The sequence below is a fragment of the Vulpes lagopus genome, chromosome 9 (assembly GCF_018345385.1).
Source record: "Vulpes lagopus strain Blue_001 chromosome 9, ASM1834538v1, whole genome shotgun sequence".
Taxonomy (NCBI): Eukaryota; Metazoa; Chordata; class Mammalia; order Carnivora; family Canidae; genus Vulpes; species Vulpes lagopus.
The window spans coordinates 30269773-30292055 of record NC_054832.1 but is presented as its reverse complement, the minus strand read 5'-3'; the positions used below and the strand labels follow the sequence as shown (position 1 = coordinate 30292055).

At 35.4% G+C, this 22283-nt stretch overlaps 1 protein-coding gene across 2 annotated transcripts in view; it reads right to left on the bottom strand.

Moving 5' to 3' along the window:
• The window catches only part of ANGPT1 (angiopoietin 1), a 251120-nt gene that overhangs the window by 4095 nt on the left and 224742 nt on the right, over window positions 1-22283 (bottom strand). For both annotated transcript variants that reach the window (XM_041768997.1, XM_041768998.1), the window contains exon 8: window positions 9368-9498. In XM_041768997.1, the coding sequence (XP_041624931.1) occupies window positions 9368-9498 (131 nt within the window). The remainder of the gene's footprint in view (window positions 1-9367; window positions 9499-22283) is intronic.

The following is a 22283-nucleotide window of genomic DNA, read 5'->3' as shown; positions in this document are numbered from 1 at the left end:
AACTTTCTTCCCCTTTTCTCTGACCTTCTTGAGGTACTCTTCCATCATGTTAATGAGCCTTTCATAGTCTTCCAAATATCCACTATGGTCTCCAAAGGAAATGCAGCTACTCTATTATTAAGAACTACTACAAATCATAGAATGATCCTCCAAGTTACATTAGGTATTCAGGGTAAAAGTGTGTGTTTTTGTTTGGTTTAGAGAAAGTCACAAGAGTTTTGGACGACTGTGGGAAGGCAGAGGTCTGCTGCCAACAGCAGCTTGGCAATAAAGGGCACAGGCTGAAGAATACATTCATTGGTAAATTTTTTATGAGTTTAGGAAAGAGACAAGAAGCAGTAGGAGCACGTAAGAGAATCCAATAAATTGATCTTGTGTGTTTTTCCTAATGAGTGAAGTAGGGTAATGTTTGTGGTTAGGGGAAGGCATTTTGGAGACACTGAAAGAGAAGACCATACCTCTGGGGCAGAGTTAACAAGAGAAATAGGAGCCTCAAGTTGAGAAAGTCTGAAGATCGAATCACATAGTCTTTTGTGAATAAGGGGTGAGCTCTCAGGAAATGAAGGTAAAGGAATAGGCAGTCTTGATGCAAAGCAGAACAATGTTCACAGAAAACTTTAGAGTTTATTGTGTCTACTTGTCCATCATCAGATGAACAAGCAAAACATTCTCTAGGAATAGGAACCAATATTGAACCAGAGGAACCAGATCTATAAGGTTGAATATTTAATCAAATATTACTGAGAGCCCTCATTCTGTAACTATGGTCTGCCAAACCATCGTGAGCATATGTTGGCAGCATAATGAAGCAAAGAAAAATCAAGAATCAATTCAACAAATATTAACCAACAGACAGATGTAGAGGTTGGTGTTGAATATAATAGAATTCCTGGTTTCCAGGAGTACACAGTTTTTTTGTGTAGGAGAGAGACAATAAATTGTTTAAAAATGAGATGATGGTTGTTAAATGGAGATGAACAAAATCTATGGAAACAGAAGCAGAAGGTGCTGTCAATGGGTCCACAAGGTTTACTTTTTTACCACCTGAGCTGTGTCCTGAAGATCGATGTGAGCTCATTGAACAGAAGGAAATTCTGAACACAGTGTGTACTCTGAGAGAGTAGGAGAAAGTGTCTGCCAGCAGCCTGGCTTGGCTGGACTGCCACTAGGTAAGGGGTTGGAGAACATAGGGCAGCAAAATAAACAGAGGGAGAACACAGAGGTTTCTGTTTTATTTTTAGAAATTTTCTTGTGGGTAATGGATGGAGAGCCTGTAGTGCACTAGACAAGAAATTACAAAAAATCACATGTGCTGACTGCACCAATTAATAACAAAGATACCAAGCAGTAATAGTTATAATAATATTTGATATGTATAAAATATTTAATATGCATCAGGAACTATGCTACAATATTTATAAGCATTCTCTCATGTCTTCCCCCACCAAACAATCTTAGTTGATGTGGCAGGTATTGTAATAAAGACACTGATGTTCAAGAGTAAGGAGATTTTCCAAGGTCACACAGTCACTTGTGATGTGGTTTATAATGTCTGATCAGCCATTTTCACAACTTGGTTGTATGGATCAAATAAAATGACACATTGACTATTGAGACTAGTAAAACCATAAATAAGTGTTCATTGTAAGTTATCTAGGAAATGGGATAGAAGGTTTAGGGTAGGAACAAAAAGGATTCAATCTTGTGGGGCACCATAATGATTTAATAATGAAGACCAGATCATCAGTGCTAATATAGATCTCCTCATTTGCTTGCTAGGGTTTATTAGAGCAATATGACAATAATTTGGACCCAAATGAGTACGGTCATACAACGTTCGCATTGTAGAGATAATGGCATTTAAGTACCTAATATGATTTGAACAAGTGTTTTCAATGATTTATCTTGACATCATGTGAAAACCAAAGACCTTAATGTCTTTGACTATCTTAAGACCAGTGGGCCAGGCACACTATTGCCTCTCATGGAACAAGTGACAATAATAAAGATGATGAACTAAGATGGCACAACACAAAATGAAAGGGCAATTATTTCTCTTGACAATTTTGGTCATAGTGTCCTTTGTAAAATACTCTGAACATCAAGGTAGCAAAAATAGTTATTTGTGTGCAAGCAAGAATTCTGTTTCCTCTGATTCATACAGTTAAACAACAAAGGAATTTCCACTTTCTAAATTTCCTTGAAAAAAAACAAGCATGGCCGTTTCTCTTAAACAGAAATCCTGGAAAGACAAGGTTTTAAAGCATATTTATAGAAAGCCAGTGAAAGTAGTCCTGGTTATTCATATGTATGCCTTGGCATTTGTAGATAATCCTATGTGCTTGTGGTAATCAGCATATATACAAGTTTAGCATGCAGTCAAGGTGTTCGCCATGAACACACAGGGAGTATGTCTGGGGCTGCAGTTCCTCTCTGATAAGATACCAAATAGCTGAGGATATTATATGTCCTCTACAATCTTGGGGAAATATTAACTCTTTACTTTGTTCTGTATGTTCCGAGGAATAACAAATGAGCCACAAGCTAAAGAAGTTAATCTAGGAATGGCACTTTAGGCATAAAAGAACTCAGCAATGCAAGCAAAGGATGAGGAAACCAGCAGCTTCCATCTGCCGTTGGGACAACTGATAAAACGTCTCAAATGTTTTCAGATTGGCAACTGTGGAGATGTACGTTGCCAAGCATTTTTCTTCATAACCTGTAACCTCATGTATATTTTAATAAGAAATCTGAGATGCATGTTTCTAATTCATTTACACTTAACTCATTAAAATTTAGTTTTGTACTAACTATCCCGGGCTATGCTGGCCTTTAAAAGTCATTCCAGTCTTTTATCTCTGAAGCAGAAAGCTCACACTTTATCACCAATAAATAAAACTTTGCCCAGAAAGTAGGAATTTGATTCTAAACTTTGCACTCAGGAAGTTCAAATTTATTTGAAAATCAGGAAACCTAACTCTCAAATTCTTCTGATCCTAAACAAAATGTCCTTCAACACTTCCTTTCTATGGTAAAAACCACAGCAAAATGAAAAGATAGACCAGTTTTTATAGATTTCTTTCATTTTGTAATGCGTGCATCCTAATCAGCAATGTGCAAAAGAACTTGCACAGAAAATCAGATTTGCCTCTTTTCTTGCTCAGAATGAGGCTGACCAAAACTGACTGGTGCCACTGTTATCAGTGGGATCATTACAAAAAATTACCTACTGAGTTCATGTGTACAAAGTTGGCCAAATCCATTGCTAGTCTTAAGGAGCAGCTGCAAGGGTCTTGAGTGCATGCGGGAGGCAAAGGACCTTTCTCAGAGGTCTGCATTCCCTCTGTCGTCTCATACTATATCCCCTTCAGGCCAAGGACTTGGCTTTTTTTCCTTTTTCTTCTCTTTGTTCCAAAGATAAAAAACGTTGTTGATTCTAGCCAGTAATCTTGAATTCACTGAAAACTTTTACTGCATGCTCTTACTGTCTCTCCCTCCCTTGCACTTCATTTCACTTTTAATGTTTAAGTGAGGAAATCCTTGTGAACGTGTGCTGCAAACAGTTAAACAGAGCTAACTGTTGTCTCTGAATGCCATTCATTCAGAGGCAGTAGAGGGAGTGGATAAAGCGATGGTTTATCTAGAGGTTGTGTTCAAATCTTACCTGACACTGATTCTGTGACCTTTGGCAAATTATCTAACTTCTCTGATCTCAGTTCTTGCCAAAGCATTATTGTGGCATGAAGTTCAAAGGGTCTTTAGAAGTGTCATGTAAGTTATTAAATAGAAATAATTTTGGATAATGCAAAAATGCCTGTTAACATGACTGCAATAAATTTTCACTGTATTATATTAAAATAACACACAATTAAGTGTTTGATTATTTCTCAGGCATTGTCAACTATTAACTTTTGGTGGCAGCCTTGCGCTTTAGGCCTCAGTCTGGTTCATTTTTTTTTTTTTTTTCAAATTTACCTTTTGAAAGACATATTCTGATACTCTGCTCTTTTTTCCCCATAAGCAAAAACATTCTCCAGAAAATAGGAATATAATCCTAAACTTTGTACTTAGCACGTTCATATTTATTTGGAAGTCAGGAATCTAATGCTCAATTTTTTCCAATTCTGGAATTTAGTCTTTTGGGGTTTAGTTATTCTTAAAATTTAGTCCCACTCTTCATATTCATGAATTTCATGTGTGTGCTTGCAAATACATATAAATATGTATACTTCTGTATTTTCAATCCAAGTTCATGAACACATTAATACGTTGATTTATTTTGTCTTTTCACAAAATTATCATTTGTGATTTTGCAATGCCCTTTCAGGGTCTGTGATAAAATATTCATTCATGCAACCAGTAATTTATTAAGCACATACTATGTGTCAGGCACTGTGCTTGGCAACATACATTTTTGAGGAATAGGCTTATGGATTAGGTACTAAGTAAGAAATTATGCTCTGATATAAGGTAGTGCAATGTATATTTTTGTGGTCAACCTTAAATTATCCATATGGATCTTTTCTCTCAACATGTTTGCCTTAACACCTAGGGAATACGAATTATCTGACAAAGCTTAGTGTATTCTTCCTGGATTATTAAAAACTCTAAGATGATCATATTTTCTCAAAGATCTTGTCACTCAGCATCATCCACCAGTTGGAGAAGCCATTAAATTCTTTCATTTTCTGTCTTCTTCAAGATTATATAGCAAACCATATCAACCCTCTTCTGCAAGCATTTATCAACTCTCTGCTGTAGCATCTGGTAAGTTGTAGGGTGTACTAAGAAATTTATGTGTATGGCTTTATCCTGTCTTTTAGGGCTGAACTGAGAAATAGCCTTTGTTAGCTTTAGCAAAGTCTTGTCTGTCGGCTGACATAGTTTATGCGTGGGAAAAGAGATCGGAGTTTCTACCACAACAGATTCTTTCTGCAGAAGGTTAGGTCACAGTTTTACATAGCTTTTCTATTATACAGTAAATGTGGAAATTGTGTTGAAAGAAATGTAAGGTAAGGGAAGGAATGTAAAATAATACCACGTTTTGTTTTGTTTTGTTAGCAACCATTAATAATTGTAGTTTCTAACAGACTTTTAAAAATACTTATTTGAAGAATGCTAATTTAATACCAAAGACTATGCTTTCTTTGAATGAAACATTCACTTTGAATCTAAAAGTTGTTCACTGTCTGAATTCCGGAGTCAGAGGTTTTTTGCATATTTGTTTTTATATACAAAAAATCCGTATAAACAAAAGCATGCATTGAATGAGATTACATTTTCATTTTCTTAATGTTAAATGGTAGATAAACTTTCATGTTTAAACGAAATTGATTCCTTTCTTTGGGCTCAGGAGGGCACACTAGTAACTGTCCTACAAGATTAAAATATTTTCTACAGTCATCTCTTAACTTTGTCCCTCCCACTACTGAAGCATACAGATTTTTCATAATATCCTTCATATTGGGAGAAACTTAAGGAGAAAACTTACAAATTTTCCTAAGGTCAATGGCATCACAGAGCAAAGACATTTCTGGCTTATAAATCTGTGCTGACAAATCACCTCTATTTAACGATTAATTAAAGGAGCAGTTGTCTAGAAGATGTATGTGGCAATTTTGACCTTGAAGTATATGCTTTGGTCCCAGAAGAAATATGTAACAAAACATGAAAATTATTCAATATTTAAATTGGATGGAGAAATCGCTGGCTTTCTGGTAAGGCAGGAACAAGTATATATACTTCTGGGAAAGGAAGTATAAAATATTGTGATATCTATTTCTATTGATACAAACGTGCTTTCTCAGCCTGCTATCCCTTCTCTACACTCTACAATGTACTATGAATTACAACCCATGCATTGAAAAGTAATATTGCACATTTTCCCCTACTTTAGCCACAATGAGTACACAGAATAACAGAATCACTAAACCAGAAGAAAAGGTGGGATATTCTTATCTAGACCCACAACTGCAGGAATGTGCATAAATAAGTTCTTTTAGATAAATTGCCTTATATTCTCTTCTTGAAGATGTCCACAACTAGAAATGCACAATCCTCCCTGGCAGCATTTGATCCCTGGAGACTCCATCTCAAGTTACTTCCCCCTCCTCCAATAACTCCATCACATGTTATACTTTGTCTCTAAAACTGGTTGTGACATGAAATCATTTGTTGTTTACTCTTTTGTTGATGGTCTCCCTCAAACAGATGCGAGTTCTATTTTCTCTTGCTCATTTCTCTAAGAATAGTTGATCTTTAATGGTTATTTATTAAAAATATGTTCCATTGATAGAAGGAAGTCAAGAAGTTAGGATATTAGGAAAGAAGAAAGAAAGATCAAAATGTTCTACCTTATGGCTGGCTGAAATACCTTCTGCTTTCAATTAAGCTCATCTCCTGTTGTTCAGTCTTTGACAGATAAGAGTGGCAACGATACCACATTCTCCAACCAAAATCCCTCCACGTATTTGCACAAAACTATTTAGGACAGTTAGCAGGCAATCAATCTTACTTTACCTCTAATTTCTTTCATAAGAAACAAAGGAAAAATATATATATAAATAAACAAGATAAAGCAAAGCTTTAATTGATGATGACAGAAAACGATGAATTATTAGTTTCAAAGAGTATAAAATCTTACTTCTCAAAAAAAAATCTTACTGCTTAAAAGAAACTATTTTAAATAGGCAGGAAGTTCAAATACAAATTTGAAAGAAAGAAAGGAAAAATCATTAGGTGAAGAAAATGATTCTAAGGGAAAAAATGACAGAATAAGTATTGGTGGTGGGGAGTAGCTAAGAAGAATATAAGTTCCAGGCAATACTCAAGTTACCTGGACTGTCATCGACATTCATCCTTATGTTCTCCAGTTCTTAGCTATCTAAATTCCACATTTTCGCTTTGCAGAGTGAACAGATTTGCAAGGCCTGGATTCTTTCAAAGGGATATTTGATAGGGTAATGGCGTTTATTACAAAAACACATTTACTTAGACGATTCCAGCCCAAGCAATAAGTGGAAATTTTCTCTCCCCAACATATGTGTTTATTGGTGAGTAAGAAGCAAGTCCAAGAATGATTATGGATGAAAGAACATGACAAAGTTCAATCATTTGAAGCAGAAATAAAATCATAAATCTGAGCAATGAAGTTTTCTCATCAACAACCAAGGGGTGCATTCTCCTCTTCACTTTGCTCGATATTTTCATTATTATGACAGAAATAGGAACACATTGGAATGCTCTCCTAAGGCAAGATTTGAAAGATTTTACTGTTGGTCTTTCATGTGTTGCACTTATTTGGTAAGAAAAATTATCTGTAAAAATAGATGTGGAGAAATTGAAGCATATTTTAATATTAGAATGCGCAGGAAACTAGACAAAGTCCTTTGTTCTCTGTATAAACTTGCTGTCAATTCCATTTGTGGGATCAAGGAGGCAATGAGAAGAAAAATTTTCTTTCAGGAAAAAGATTTAAAACCTAACCTATGATTACCATTTTTTGAAAACATTATAAATTTATAACAACTACATTAGAAGGAGAAGGACTTTCACCTATTTGATGAGGTTGAATGTCATAGCATTTTAAAGTACAAGGAGAAGGATATGATAGAAGAAGAATCATAACAGATTGGCTTTGATAATACCAGTGCTGGTTTCATGCTGAAAAGATGCTGACGTAAGTGTAGTGGTCAATGGGATGTGATTTGGGAGTGTTAATAATGGAGGACATGGGGCTAGGGATAAAAGTGGAAAGATTTCTTCAAAATCACCTCTCCATATTCCTTCATGCTCTGTTAACTGATGAGAAAATGTCAACCTAATGATACATTTCATTGGCTTCAAAATTTGAAAGTGATTTCAAAGGTTACAAGATGCTCATTCATTGATTCATTCAGGTACCATATTTTTAATGGAGTTCCTATGTGCCGCATCTACTGCACCAGATGTTAAATACAAAATGGTGAGCATTAATTTGCTCTTATTTTCCTTATGTACAAGATAGAGATTAGAGTTCCTTTCCCTGCTTATCTCACAGAGCTGGTTTTGAGCTTAAGTAAGATAGTATAACCTATGCAATAACATATAATAATACATAATAATAAGGATAGTAATATCATGTTTTGGGAAGGAAAATAATCAGTTTCAAGAGTTTTTATCTTACTGCCATGAAAACATGTTCTGTTGTAGATTAATACAGAAGGAGAATCACAACAGCTAATGGTTGGAGTGACTGCTATTCCATGAAGAGAGCGAAAGAACACTAAAACTGTGACAGCAGAAGCACTGGAAAGTTTCCTTTATAATTTTGTTTGGTGCCAACTCCTTCCTTGCCAGGGCTTAGAACATCACTTGCCATTGGGTTTTAGCTTAGTGTTTCTCAAACCCCAATTAGTCATGTATTAATGTCATAGATATTTCCTATTATCCATTTATAATTTTTATTAATATTTAATTAATATTTTTCTTTAAATCAATAGTATGTTCTACATGAACGATTGTGACTACGTTAAAAATGTGAAGATTATATAATTCCTTTAAAGAAAAAAACCAGGACCACTTGCTGTATATAAAACCCAATAAAATTAAAACAAAATCACTTTATTTAATTCTAGGTGGGTTCCATTGTCTAACCAAGGCCCTGAGCCTGAAGCCCAAGGTTCCTTCTTTGCTATGAAGGTTATTGAGTGATTATTGAGGAAGTGCTGAAAACAAATGTTATAGATATGCTAGCATCAAACTGAGAATTTCTCTTTGATGCAATCAGAAGGCTGGAAAGTTACTAAAAAGTTCAAAAAGGATTAACCTTCTTACTCAGTGATACAGTATTATTTAATGGTATTTCTTATACCAGCTCAAACCTCTTGCAGAAGTCAATATTCTATAATGCAAAGCCCTTGTGTAGCTGGTCTGAATTTTATGACTTTAGATATAACGATACCTCTTTAATTCTTCTTATTCCATTTCAATGGTCAATGAACTCTACTATAGTTTCAAAACACTTTGTAAGGAGGATTTTTTTCTCTCCTGTGTGCTGAATTCCCAAATTGTTGTTCATTCCAGTATGGGTATCATTATGATTATTTAGAAGGCAGAATAACTGGCACTTTAAGAAGCTAAAGAATGTATTCAGAACCAAGCTTACTATGGTCCTTTTATAGACATTGGGGGAGAAGGCAAACTTATAAATATGCTAGCAACATCTTGCACAAGAACACATGGTAAATTAGTTGGCAGAACAAAATAATCTCTAAGGACTTGCTCTTAAGTTTCTTGACCAGAAGATCACAGTCCTTTCTCATAGATAAGAAACTTCAAGCTTCAAACCAATGAAACATAACTTAGAGAACGGCCCCATAGGACTTACCTCCTGTTAGCATGAGGGCACATTTGCACATACAGTTGTCATTATCTGCATCTTTAGTGCTGAAATCAGCACCATGTAAGATCAGGCTGCTCTGTTTTCCTGCTGTCCCAGTGTGACCCTTTAAATACAACCTGAAGTTTAAAAAAAGGGAAAAGATAAGCCATTCAACAGAATAACAGAACCCAGAAGACCAGTTTGTTGAATGTTTGCCTTTTTCATCATTTTCTCCCTTCTTTGTACTCAGCCCTTCTAACTAACTACTATGAGATGGAAGGAAGGAAGGAAGGAAGGAAGGAAGGAAGGAAAGAAAGAAAGAAAAAAAGAAAGAAAGAAAGAAAGAAAAAAGAAACAAAGAAATAAAGAAGAAAGAAAGAGAAAGAGAAAGAAAGAAAAAGAAATAAAGAAAGAAAGAAAGAAAGAAAGAAAGAAAAAGAAAGAAAGAAAGAAAGAAAGAAAGAAAGAAAGAAAGAAAAGAAAAGAAAGAACTCACAGATAGTAAAATTCTCTATGGCTTGTGTGCTTGGTGTTTATTTCACAATGCATATTCAAATTCATATGGTTCTCTGATAGGGCAGGATTCACAAAAGGGAAATGGGTTTATTACCACAAGTATTAATCTCCAAAGAAAAAAATGTCTTGTAGAATGTCATTACAACATATAATTATGTTAATATAGAATAGTGATGATGTGATGAACATTATTCTTCATAGCAATGCTAGTAATAATTCTCATTGATTGAGGACTTGCTCTGCTGTGCCACTCTGCTAAATGCTTTCCAGTTATTATTTAATTTAATTTTATGTTCGATTTGTGATCTAGGCATCAACACACCAATTCTGCATGGCAAGATTTAGAGAAGATAAATAAGTTAAAATTTGGCAGTTTGACTTTAAAAATCCAAGTTCTTAATCATTATGCATTCTCTGAACAAATGTTTGTTGAACACATACTATATAACAGAAATTGTTCTAAGTATCTAAGATTTATCAGACAAAAGGCTATGCCCGTAAGAGGCTTACCTTCTAGTAGTATCCCTAATATTAAGTTTAAATGCCAACTGTTTAACCTCAAATATGCCGTTCTTCAAAGAACCTAACCTACCTTACTCTCTAAAAACATTTCTTATATAAAATTTACATTAAACTAGATTATAGGCTAACAGTTGCACATACAGAAAATCATCTGGTTATTTATGGAAAAGTCCTTTTCACTAGGTCTAGGAATTTATATTCAGTTTTTATCTCATGTTACTTTCTGCTGATTGAAGAATTCTGGTCAGGAATTCAAAAACTAGTGGATAAATCACAACTGGTGCCTAATGTAGTTCTCTGATGTTTGGTCATTTCCTATTGATTCTATACGTTGTTTTCGTATCTGGGTACTTTGAACAAGTGCAAACTTGCTTGAGTCCCACAGTGGTTCCTCAGGGCTCAGAATAGCTAAACTAAGGTTGTCAGAGTGTCACTGATATTCAAGGTCTCCTCTGGTTGAAATTCTACCCTTCTTTCTAATTCTACCTAACATGGTTCCTCTTAGAAGTCTCATTCATCAAAATCCTCTAGCAATATTTCTTTCACATCCACATACCACTTCTGTACCAGAGTCTCATTTATGTATCTTACCCACCCACAATATAGTCTGTATGAGGGAGACACTACTAGGACCTGCACCAGTTCTGAACAAATTTTACATTATTATTAAACAGAAATAATACAGATCAATTAATATTTGGGTTTTTATTTTTTCACATATAGATTTGACTTGTGTTTGCACCTAAGTATATGCATAGATCCTCCCAGTGTTTTGTGAGGTCGATATTAGTTTTAGCAAATAACAGTACTATTGTATGCTTGCACCAAAACATTTTACAGATACTCTGCAGAGATTTTTGAGTCAGAGTAAAATATACAATTAAGCCCTACTCAGGTTTTATTGTTTTCAATGATTAATAGAACCTGTAGTTAATAGTAGGTTGAAGGAAGCTTCTAAAGCTAAATTATCATACACAAACTTGTATTTTAATACTCTGAGAGCAGGCTAAAAGTCACTGGTGATAGAGAATTGGAGAATTCTTTAAGTGTTGCAGGCAGCCCACATGTAGATGTGTTTCATCAGAGGAAAGTAAAGGAGGAGGTTCCCAATGGGAGCCTAGGACAAATTACTTGAGTGAATTCACAACCTTCTAGATTTGATCACTTTTCAGCCTTTCAGAGATAGACAAATAGTCACAAAGCTAAGGGAGACTTTTGTCAGTTCTCCCTTCACAGTCAAAATAAGAACAACTGTGGGTTCAGACTCATGGTCTTCTTAGAGAGAATTTCACACAGAAAGCCAAATTATAATTGGAAAGTTGCTTATTTGGTGAACACAGAATCCATCGGGAGAAGAAGATGAATGATTCCAAAACTGAGTAGTTGTGACTCTGTAAGGATTAAATTTCTTGCTCCACTGGGACAGGGTGAGATTAGCCTACAGGTGTTCTCGGATGAGCCATGCTAATTCCAGCTCTGATTCTTGACTTCTCTATGATTGTGATGATTTTCTTTCTTTTTCTTCAAAAGGTAAGTCAATACCATTATCCCTATAGTCACTTTAAGCTCACTCATGGGGATAGAGATTCCAGAACACAATGATTTTCTGCACTGTTATTTGTAGGTAATTAAGAACAAATGTTCAGTTGATATTAAGTGAGTAACTGCTATGTGCTGGATGTAGTTTATACTTTTATCCTTTCACAGGAGAATTATAGTTTAAGCCTCATAGTATACAATGGTTTCTTTGTGTTACCATGGCAATTGGAATGCCCAATTATAAGTTTAGGAACTAGAGAAAAGCAAAAAGAAGAAAATAAAAAGCAACCTAAATCTCACCTCTAAATATAACTATTCTTGACATCATGGTTTATACACATTTAGTCTTGTATTTTTTTCTCCTCCAAATTGAAAATGTTGTCTATTTTAAATATATATGTACTATCTGATCAAATTCTTATAAAAATTTTGAACAATGCACATAAAGTTGCCCACAGGCCTGTCTTATCTCTTTAGAAGTATTCACTTATATTAGTTTTGCATCTTTCAAAACAGTTTATCTTCACGTATAAATACAATGAAAATAAAATTATACTCTACATATTTCTTTATTTCATGCTTTCTATACATAATTTTATGATTTTTTTCATGCCATTTCTTATTCTTCTCCAATATAATTTGGAAGCTACTCTATGACAATACCATCAATTGTTACAAGTTTAAGAGTGCTTTCATATATCTTCAAATATATATGCAAGTATATAGAATGAAGTATAAAATAAACATCAACATGTCTTTTCCTAATCTTTACCTCTATGACCTTCATTATTGCTATATATTAGAGTCTGTAAAAGTAAAGAAAAGACATTTTTCCAAATCCTTTTAATCAACATTAGGAGGGCAATCTTCTAGTTCTGGCAACTTTTCTCTAGATTGCTACAGAAGCCTTACAACTGGTCTCATCACCTTGAATCTTGCTCCTCCCCCTTTGCCCTAAAATCCATGCTCCATGTGGCTCATTCAAAAACCTGCATCCGATTGGCTAAAAGAGATTTGGGGAGGAGTCATAGACCTGTCCCATTTCAAGCCTTTGCCTGGATCAGAACTCTCCCCCTCTATCTCGCAAAACGGAGGAGGTTTCAAATCTGAAAAAGTTACTCTGTCCCTTATTACAGGTGGGATAATACAGACTGAAGAACCTAATTTATGTAATGTGAGGACTTCACAGTTTTTGATTTTAAAAATGTCATTGTGGCCTGGGAGGTGGGGCAAGATGGTGGAAGAATAGGGTCCCCAAGTCACCTGTCCCCACCAAAAACCTGCATCCTATTATTCCTCTGTTCTGGTTAAAATCCCTCATTTGTTTTCCCAACGGCTGAAAGATTGTAAATTCCTTATTGTGGTTTACAAGGACTTTAAACATCTTACCCTCCTCTACTTCTTCCCAGACTGCCCAAACCCCCACACCTCTCATTGCTTATTTCCTGTCCATGTACATAAAACTCCAGCCTAATCAATTACTTGTTCCCTCAAAGCAACACACTCTCATTTCTCTGTATATCTACATGTGCTGTCCCCATTCCTGGAAGGCCCAATGTACAATATATACATATTAAACCATTGTGTTGCATGCTTGAAAATTAATATAATGCTATATGTTAATTATATCTCAATGAAAAAGAAATGAAAGTAGAAAGGACCAATATTTAGAGGGTTTTCACTGTACAAAACTGAGTAGAACTTGGAATTTATATATAGTAGTATTCATCTCCCCTGAGTCTATATCCTTAGTATGTCACAGGGGAGCTACTTATGCTCTTCTAAAGCAGAGGTACCAATGGAGAGTCATTTTCTTGCCCTTGGAAATAGAGATGGTGTTTCACAAAAAAATAATTTTTCTCACCACAATTTTAAGAAAGTTACAAATGAGGACAACTATGCTTCTGTGGAATCCCATAAGGATTCTGGGAGCAACTGTGTAGTTAACGATAGGTCATCTGAATAGTTCAGGGGCTCATTCCTTCTTAGTATTTAGCTAGTACAGAGTAGGAGTCATTGACCCAAAGCCAACAATTTTAGCTGGTTATTTGATAAAGGCAAACAAAGAGCTGGACATTCACTAATGCCAAGTATTTTTTCTAATTAGATAAGAAAACTTATTTGAATTGAGGCTCAAGTGTAATCTTTAGGTGGTTCTTTTAAACAGTGGTTCTGCCTAATTTCTAATGTCTTTATGTATAATTAGCTATTTATGGCTTTCTATATTCTGCTAATGAAACTTTACTTTACAAAAGAAAAGTTGATACAAGAAGGGCCAAAGTCAGCCATGTATCTGAACATGGTGAAAGGAAACCTGAAGTGTGAGTCATTAGAGAGAATACTCCCCCAAAATAATACCATGGGAATCCTGGACATCTATTTCTTGTGTTCAGGCAGTGTAGATGTGGCTTACAAGAAGGATGGATGATGTGTTACAAGATAAAAACCAAACATTATTCCAGAGTAAAGTATTTGGCTTAAGGACAGAAATATGAAGATGAAAGAAAGAAGAAAGAAAGAAAGAAAGAAAGAAAGAAAGAAAGAAAGAAAGAAAGAAAGAAAGAAGAAAAAGTAAAAGAACCCCCCCCACCAAAATAACACAAAAACTCCAAAGAATATGATTAGATATGATTCAAAAAAAAGGCAGCCGCAAAATAAAATCATGGTATTCATCCTTTTAAAACCATCTTTTCATTATTAATGAGGAAAAACCCCACATTTCTTAGCACAATTTGGTCAGAGGCTGTAAGAATGTCAGCATTAGGATTTTTTCAATTAGCATTTTAAAGAAAAATGAAACAGACAAGTGCATATTGAAACTGGTCCTGATTCCCTGGTCATCTAAGATGATTCTCTAGTAATCCTCAATGAAAATATAGTTTTTTTAAATTTTTATTTATTTATGATAGTCACAGAGAGAGAGAGAGAGAGAGAGAGAGGCAGAGACACAGGCAGAGGGAGAAGCAGGCTCCATGCACCGGGAGCCCGATGTGGGATTCGATCCTGGGTCTCCAGGATCGCGCCCTGGGCCAAAGGCAGGCGCCAAACCGCTGCGCCACCCAGGGATCCCCTCAATGAAAATATAGTTATCCCTTTCCTTTCAGTTATAGAAATTTATATAACCGGAAAGGCTAAATAATATTTCTTAATAAATATAGGACAATAGTGAGTTCTATTATGAAAGAACAGGCTTCAAAATACACCTATGAAACACACAAGTGATTCTGTAACTTCTTTAAAATAGGCAGTCCAGGGTCATGAGTCTGGTTTCTCACAAATTTTGTCTACTTAGGAGACTGCCATATTTCTCACCATTTTTATATCTTTACGGTATTCAGGGAACCAAGAGTCTCTTTCATTACTCAAAGCAGTGGGAATTTTATGGATGACAAATTGAAGTTTGGCCTTGGCTCTTTTAAACAGTAGAAAGACTCTCAGATATCTGAACTCTAAGGTCTTTCAAACTGACAAGCTTGAGGAGATCTTATGCAGCAGATTTCCATTCTGGCTCTGAGGTCTCTCCCTGCCACCATATGGAACTAGTTTGTCTTTCTCACAATCACTTGAAGAAAATACAAAATGACCCCCATGGTTTTCTTTCAAAGCCTGGTAGCAATGACTCAATCGGACAGGGTTTCCCAACACTGTTGTCTCTTGGTTGCTGCTACTCCAGGGTTGACTCTGCTTTTAACACCCTCCCTTCCTTACCAAAAGAGCTGGGCACCATTAGCAAAGGGGGCTAGCAGAACATGTCTTTTAGAACTGAGTTTAAATGACACAGGTGGAATCTTCTGCTAAGAGTAAAGATAACTTTCTCTTGTCAAACCACATATACAGCAAAGAATGTTTTAGACTTTTAGCAAGATTAAGCATTTGTTTGGTGCTATAAACACATCATTGGAGAGTATACAAATATTAGTACTGTTGGAAAGAGGTTAAGAGAAAAATTCAGGAGATGCTAAACTGCTAAGAATATTTAGTGGAAGAGATTAGCTTTGAAGGCTGTGGAGGACATGGGCTTTTGGAGAGGGATAAAGAAGATATTTTCAGTAAAGGGGTTGTGAAGTCCATAACACAATTAAGTTTTGAGATTAATCTAACATAAAAAAAAAACCCAGATAAGAAAGGAAAGGGTTTCTGTCCATCATTTGAGTGTGCTGGGAATGTTAAATGAAAAGACAGACAATGAACCTATTTGGATACTAAGCATTTAAGATAGATTTTATTCCTTTTATTACATTAATATTTGAAGCTGAAATTCTTTATGTCTAAAATGCCCTGTTTGTTAAGCATGTAGAGTTCTAGAGGAACTACTAAGACTGGAAGCCTACAGATAAATATAAATTTATCTTAGCACAAGGAGAGACTTGAGTCCTAATTAGACTTTGCTAATATAAAAAAAATTATCTCTAGCTAGATAATTAGACTTTGCTAATATAGTAAAATTATCTCTAGCTAAATAATATTTTTTATTTTTTTAAAAATTGGAATAACATTTTTGACAAACATTTTATTCTCTGTAGTTCAGGATTGTCTGAGTGTATCTCATTGTTTTAAAGGAACAGAGCTTTACTGATTTAGTACCTTTCTTTCTCCCTATCTTCACAAGTCCAAAATGAACCATCCTTCAAGACAAGCCCAAATTTTTATATAGGAAGCCTCCTCTCTTTCTTCTTACTTGTCATTGCACAGATAAATTGCTTCTTTTGTGGCACATCTCATTTTGCCTACTGTAGCATTATTATTTATATATGTGTTTTTTTCTTTCTTACCATATTGTAAACTCCTAATGAGTATCTCAGCCATCATTGTGAACTCCATATATTATATACATAACAGATATCCAATAAAATTTATTGAATCAATGTGAATGAAGAGTTAAAATTTAGAATTTAAGTTTTCCTCATCTCCAGAGATGGCTTATATGTACTACCATTTTAACTCTATAATTATGTTTCACAATTCAAGCCCCAGGGACATTTACTTTCTTATTTGAAATCAGAAAGGTCTACACTTTTTGAACCCAGATGCCTGAATAATGATCCTTTAGTTCAAATGCTTATTCCTTAGAAATTAAAATTCTGATCTTTTGAAAATCCTAAGTTTCTCTTGCCATATAATAGGGTGCTTTATTGGCTGAATCCAGCATGTGATCTCCTTTCCCTTTCTTTACCCATAATTGATACTGGGAAAATTCTCTGAAAACAGCACCCAAGGCAACTCATCCTGTAACTCTCATCCTTCCTCCCCAAAAGCTTGCTTCATCACGTCCGATCTTCCTGAATTGGTGTCCTTTGTCCTTTGCTCATTGAGCAATCAGGAAATTTCTTTATATTAAACTAATAGCTATGCTAAGAAGGGTGCATTATCTTATTTGCTTCTTAAGCCTCAGATGACCTCAGGTAGACATAATATTCATTTTTTAACACATTTAGTGGAAGATGTGCAAGTGTGAAAAATGCTTGAGATAGTGATGGTCATGGGAATCTTTGCTGTGATTAAGATAAAATCCAGTTATGGAAAACCTCAGCTCAGAAAATCCAGTTTTATTTATTCTCTGATTCTGTTTTATACATTGATTATTATTATACATGCATAAATTTCACAGGAATTTTCCATCTGTTTGTTTCCAGTCTACATTTTAATGTCTCTCCCCTGGTTTACAAATATTAATATAATAAAGAACTTTGTAAAATTGAGTTTATCAACCACCGAGGTCATCTCAAGCTCTTGATACTGGAAGCATTGCTACCAGCTATCCCAGTTTCAAACTCAAGTAAAATATAGTTTTCAATGTTTCTCTATGACATGAAGATCGCCTGTGTTCAAAACTCATGAGAAATGCTTCCTCTAAAGAAAACCGAGAATTCACATACTGTTATTTCTGTGCCTTTGCAAAGTGCTGAGAGAATACACTCTATTCTGTTTTTTTTTTATTTTTTTTTTATTTTTATTTATGATAGTCACACAGAGAGAGAGAGAGAGAGGCAGAGACACAGGTAGAGGGAGAAGCAGGCTCCATGCACCGGGAGCCCGACGTGGGATTCGATCCCGGGTCTCCAGGATCGCGCCCTGGGCCAAAGGCAGGCGCCAAACCGCTGCGCCACCCAGGGATCCCTCTATTCTGTTAATGTAAAAATAATTTTCATGAAATCTGTGGCAATGAAACAATACTTCCCAAAGTTTAGAAATACACACTGTACTAATTCCCTAGTTTTAGTTCTAAATAAAACAAAGTCTTCCAGTATTCCTCCTCTTTTCTAGGAATACATAAAAAAAAAATTGAGTGCCAAAATCAATTACATGGCACCAAGACCTCTGTAAAAAATACAAACAGTCCCTTAAACATATTTCAATTCCCTTGGCATCACATGTGGCTGACAGAGTCAGCTCCAAATGAGTAGCTCACTGATTGGACATCATTCTGGTGCCTTAAAAACCAGGCCATCTCAGAGAGTTTATGGGTTTGCTTTTTTACCAAAAATTAAGTCAAGGCTTTGTTAAACTTGTGATTGAAACTGGTGACTTTTTAGTATAAGCAATTTCAAGGGAGGTAGGTTTGTTCTCATTTTAATTTCTATTTAAACAGCAGCAAGAACGTTCTTTTCAGCATCCCCTAGGGGAAGACAGAGAGAGGGTAAAGGGTGAGCAGAATGTTGAAAACCATTGAGAGGCATTGTCTGAGGTTTTTTTGCAAAAAGGAAATACTTTCTCTTGTTGTACTTGGATAATGTGTTGCTATAAGTTCTGCAAATAAGACTCTAGTGTGCAAGCAGATTTTTCTGTTGACCAAAGTCATCAGTGTGCTTGTTTCTCTTCAAAATTAGTATAAGATAGTGTCCAAACTCCTTATCATGGAACATGGTCCTCCATTTTCTGTATCACAGTGAAAACTCCCCCATATAGGGTGCTGTCTAACTAAGGCAGGTTCTGTTCCACTTCTGGGTCTTTGTCCACATTGCTCCTCTGGCTGGAACCTCAAGACCTTTCTCCTTTTGCCATCATCCTCCATACTTCACTCATGAGCACCTACTCATATTTCACAAATTCCCAAGGACTTCCTCCATGAAGCCTTTCCTGGTCTCCTTCAATCTCCTTCAATGTATCCCATCCATCCTCAACCCCAGCTAAATAGACCACTTTTCTTTACTGTCCAACTAGAGCCTAATTGCAACTATTCTTGCCCAAGGGCTTTGAGGGTGGAGCTGAATCACACAGAAATATAAGCAAAATTTAGTTGCTTTTTTCCCCAGTTATTCTAGGGATAGGATCCATAGTGCTATCACCTTTTTAAAAGGTTCATAATTCTTTGATTAAAAAAAAAAATGTTGGGCAGCCTGGGTGGCTCAGCTATTTAGCACCGCCTTCAGCTCAGGGTGTGGTCCCAAAGTCCCGGGATCGAGTCCCACATCAGGCTCCCTGCATGGAGCCTGCTTTTCCCTCTGCCTGTGTCTCTGCCTCTCTCTCTCTCTCTCTCTCTCTCTCTGTGTGTGTGTTTTTCATGAATAAATAAATTAAAAATCTTTAAAAAAAAGAAATTCTAAAACATTCTGCAGCGGGCAACTTTTGTTTTAAGCCAACTATGATCACATTTGCTACTGTCTTCTAAACTATGAGCACACAAAACCAAAAAGCATGGTATCTCCTTTTTGAGTCATTAAAGTGTTAGTTCTGCATCAGCATTACCTGGGTGTAGTTGGTAAACTGAGATATCTAGATCCTATCCCAAGATTAGAACCTCTGGATTTAAAATCCAGAAATCTGCACTTTAAACACACACCCTAGTTGAATATATGTTTGCAAACAACTGAATAGTATCAGGGAGATATTAGCAACATGATAAATAGACAAATAAATAAATGCAGATCTGATTTCAAAATAATTATAACACTTTTAAGAGAGTAATTTCAGTGAAGTCATGTAGATAAAAGCAAAACTATAGTTAAGAAATAAAATAATTATGGATATAATATATAATATATAATAGAAACATCTACATGTTTAAAATTATTTTTTTCATTTTTTAAAAATATTTTATTTATTTATTTGAGACACAGAGAGAGAGAGAACAGTGGGAGGGGCAAGGGAAAGGGAGAGAACAAATCCCAAGCAAACCCTGTGCTGAGCATGGAGCCTGCTGTGGGGCTCCATCTCAGGACCCTGAAATCATGACCTGAGCCAAAACCAAGAATCAGACACTTAACTGGTTGAACCACCCAGGTACCCTTAACATTGTTTTTTAACAAGCCAAGGAAATACTAACTTAAAGCTTCTCATAATCAGTAGATCTTCTAGATTAGGAGATACCAAAGAAGCATACAACAATACAACATTCAGATGTAATTCTTCTGCTAAGAACACAAAGTATATTTTAAAAGTCAAGTTATAAATAGATACAAACTATTCATTTGAATTTATTTATTTATTTTTTTAAATTTATTTATGATAGTCACACAGAGAGAGAGAGAGAGAGGCAGAGACACAGGCAGAGGGAGAAGCAGGCCCCATGCACCGGGAGCCTGACGTGGGACTCGATCCCGGGTCTCCAGGATCGCACCCTGGGCCAAAGGCAGGCGCCAAACCGCTGCACCCCCCAGGGATCCCCCAAACTATTCATTTGATATTTAATCACATCTATTATTTTAAAGCAGAGTTCATTGAAATAATTATTTTATAACAATGATGTGACCTCCAAATTTTTATATAATGACTTCTGTTTTAAGAGATTTTTATTTATTTATTCCTGAGAGACACAGAGAGAGGCAGAGACAATGGCAGAGGGAGAAGCAGGCTCCCCATGGGATGCTTGTGGTGAAACTCGATCCCAGGACCCTGGAAATATGCGCTCAGCTCAAGGCAGATGCTCAACTACTGAGCCACACAGGTGCCCCTTATATAATGACTTTTGATCTTCATATTTAGAAAATTCTACCACTGATTATAAGGGCATACAAGGGAAAGGAAGTTGTTTTTCATTGACAGCCTAAAAATGAATAAAGCTAAAATCATTCTTTATACAGCTATTGAGTTGAACTCCTTACTGAGCCACATAATAAGAGTACTTTTGATTCTTTCACTAGAATAAGCAGACCAGCATAAACACTGGCATTTGTGATGTTAGCACTAAGAGTCATATCTGAGCACTTTGCAAATATTTTAAATGTTTGGCTAAATGTTTTATTTAATATTAAAGTTGAAGGTTATGATGCTACTATTAATACAGGATTTCTAGTTGATGCATTTAATGTTGATACTTATTGATACTTGCCATAATTATTTAAAATGGTTTTATGATTGAAATGGGTAAAGGCTCTTGTAAAAGAAATAAATCATCTAGAGAGAAAAACTATTGTATAAGTTACAGGGTAATAAATGTTTTATATTGTCACTGTGACAATTTCAAAATTTCTACTCAAAAAGTGTAATTAAAATCTTGTAATTTTCATTAAGCTCTCAGTTATTCATCCATGAGTCCTAAAAATCAAGGTTTACTGTCACCTAGTGGCAGTTATCAAAATTGTAGGCAGAGAAAGCCATTCTTGTAGCCCACAAACTACTTATGAGTGACAACAACAGTAGCATCCTTTTCCAAGGTCAGTCGGCTGAGGGAACAAGGTATATTGTCTATTTTATTAATATTTTATTTCATTTGTTTGGCATCATACAAAATGGAAATTCTTGCATATCATTTGCAGGTAAAGAAAAAAAAAAAGAAGAGCTTGGAGTTGAATAGATCAGGGAAATAAATGAATCTTACTCCAGCAAAAATCCAAAAAACTAAAGGACATTGTACTTTATAAAAGTCTTACATAGAAAATGGCATATGCTGCCTTTCTAAAACATAAACATCTAAGGGAAGGAATTTTGACTTGTTGGTCTCTGAATTTCCCGCATCTAGATCAACAATTGCCATATAGTAACCAGCTGCATCTTTTGAATAAACAACAACAACAAAGTCTTTGTTTATATGTTTTTCACATATTCATTAGAAAGTGTTTCCTTTCTGAACATATGTCAAACATTTTGGAGAGATCCTTGCCCTCTTAAAGGCAGCAATCTAGGGAATAGCCAAATAATAGTCAATTACAACCCAGTGTAATAAGGACTCTGATAAAGATCTGCACAGGGCAACGTGACAGCAGAAAGAAAAGAGTTTTTATCTAACCTAAAAAGCAGAATGCTTCAGATCCAGCTAAGACTTAAAGGATAATGAAAATCAAGTCAGCCATAGAGGTTTGAAGCTCTTGAAGAATAGGGGTTGAGTTCTGTAGATTTCATTTCACTCATAATTCCTTGCACATTGTTGTTTATATTTATTGAATAAAACTGATGAAAACACTGAGTA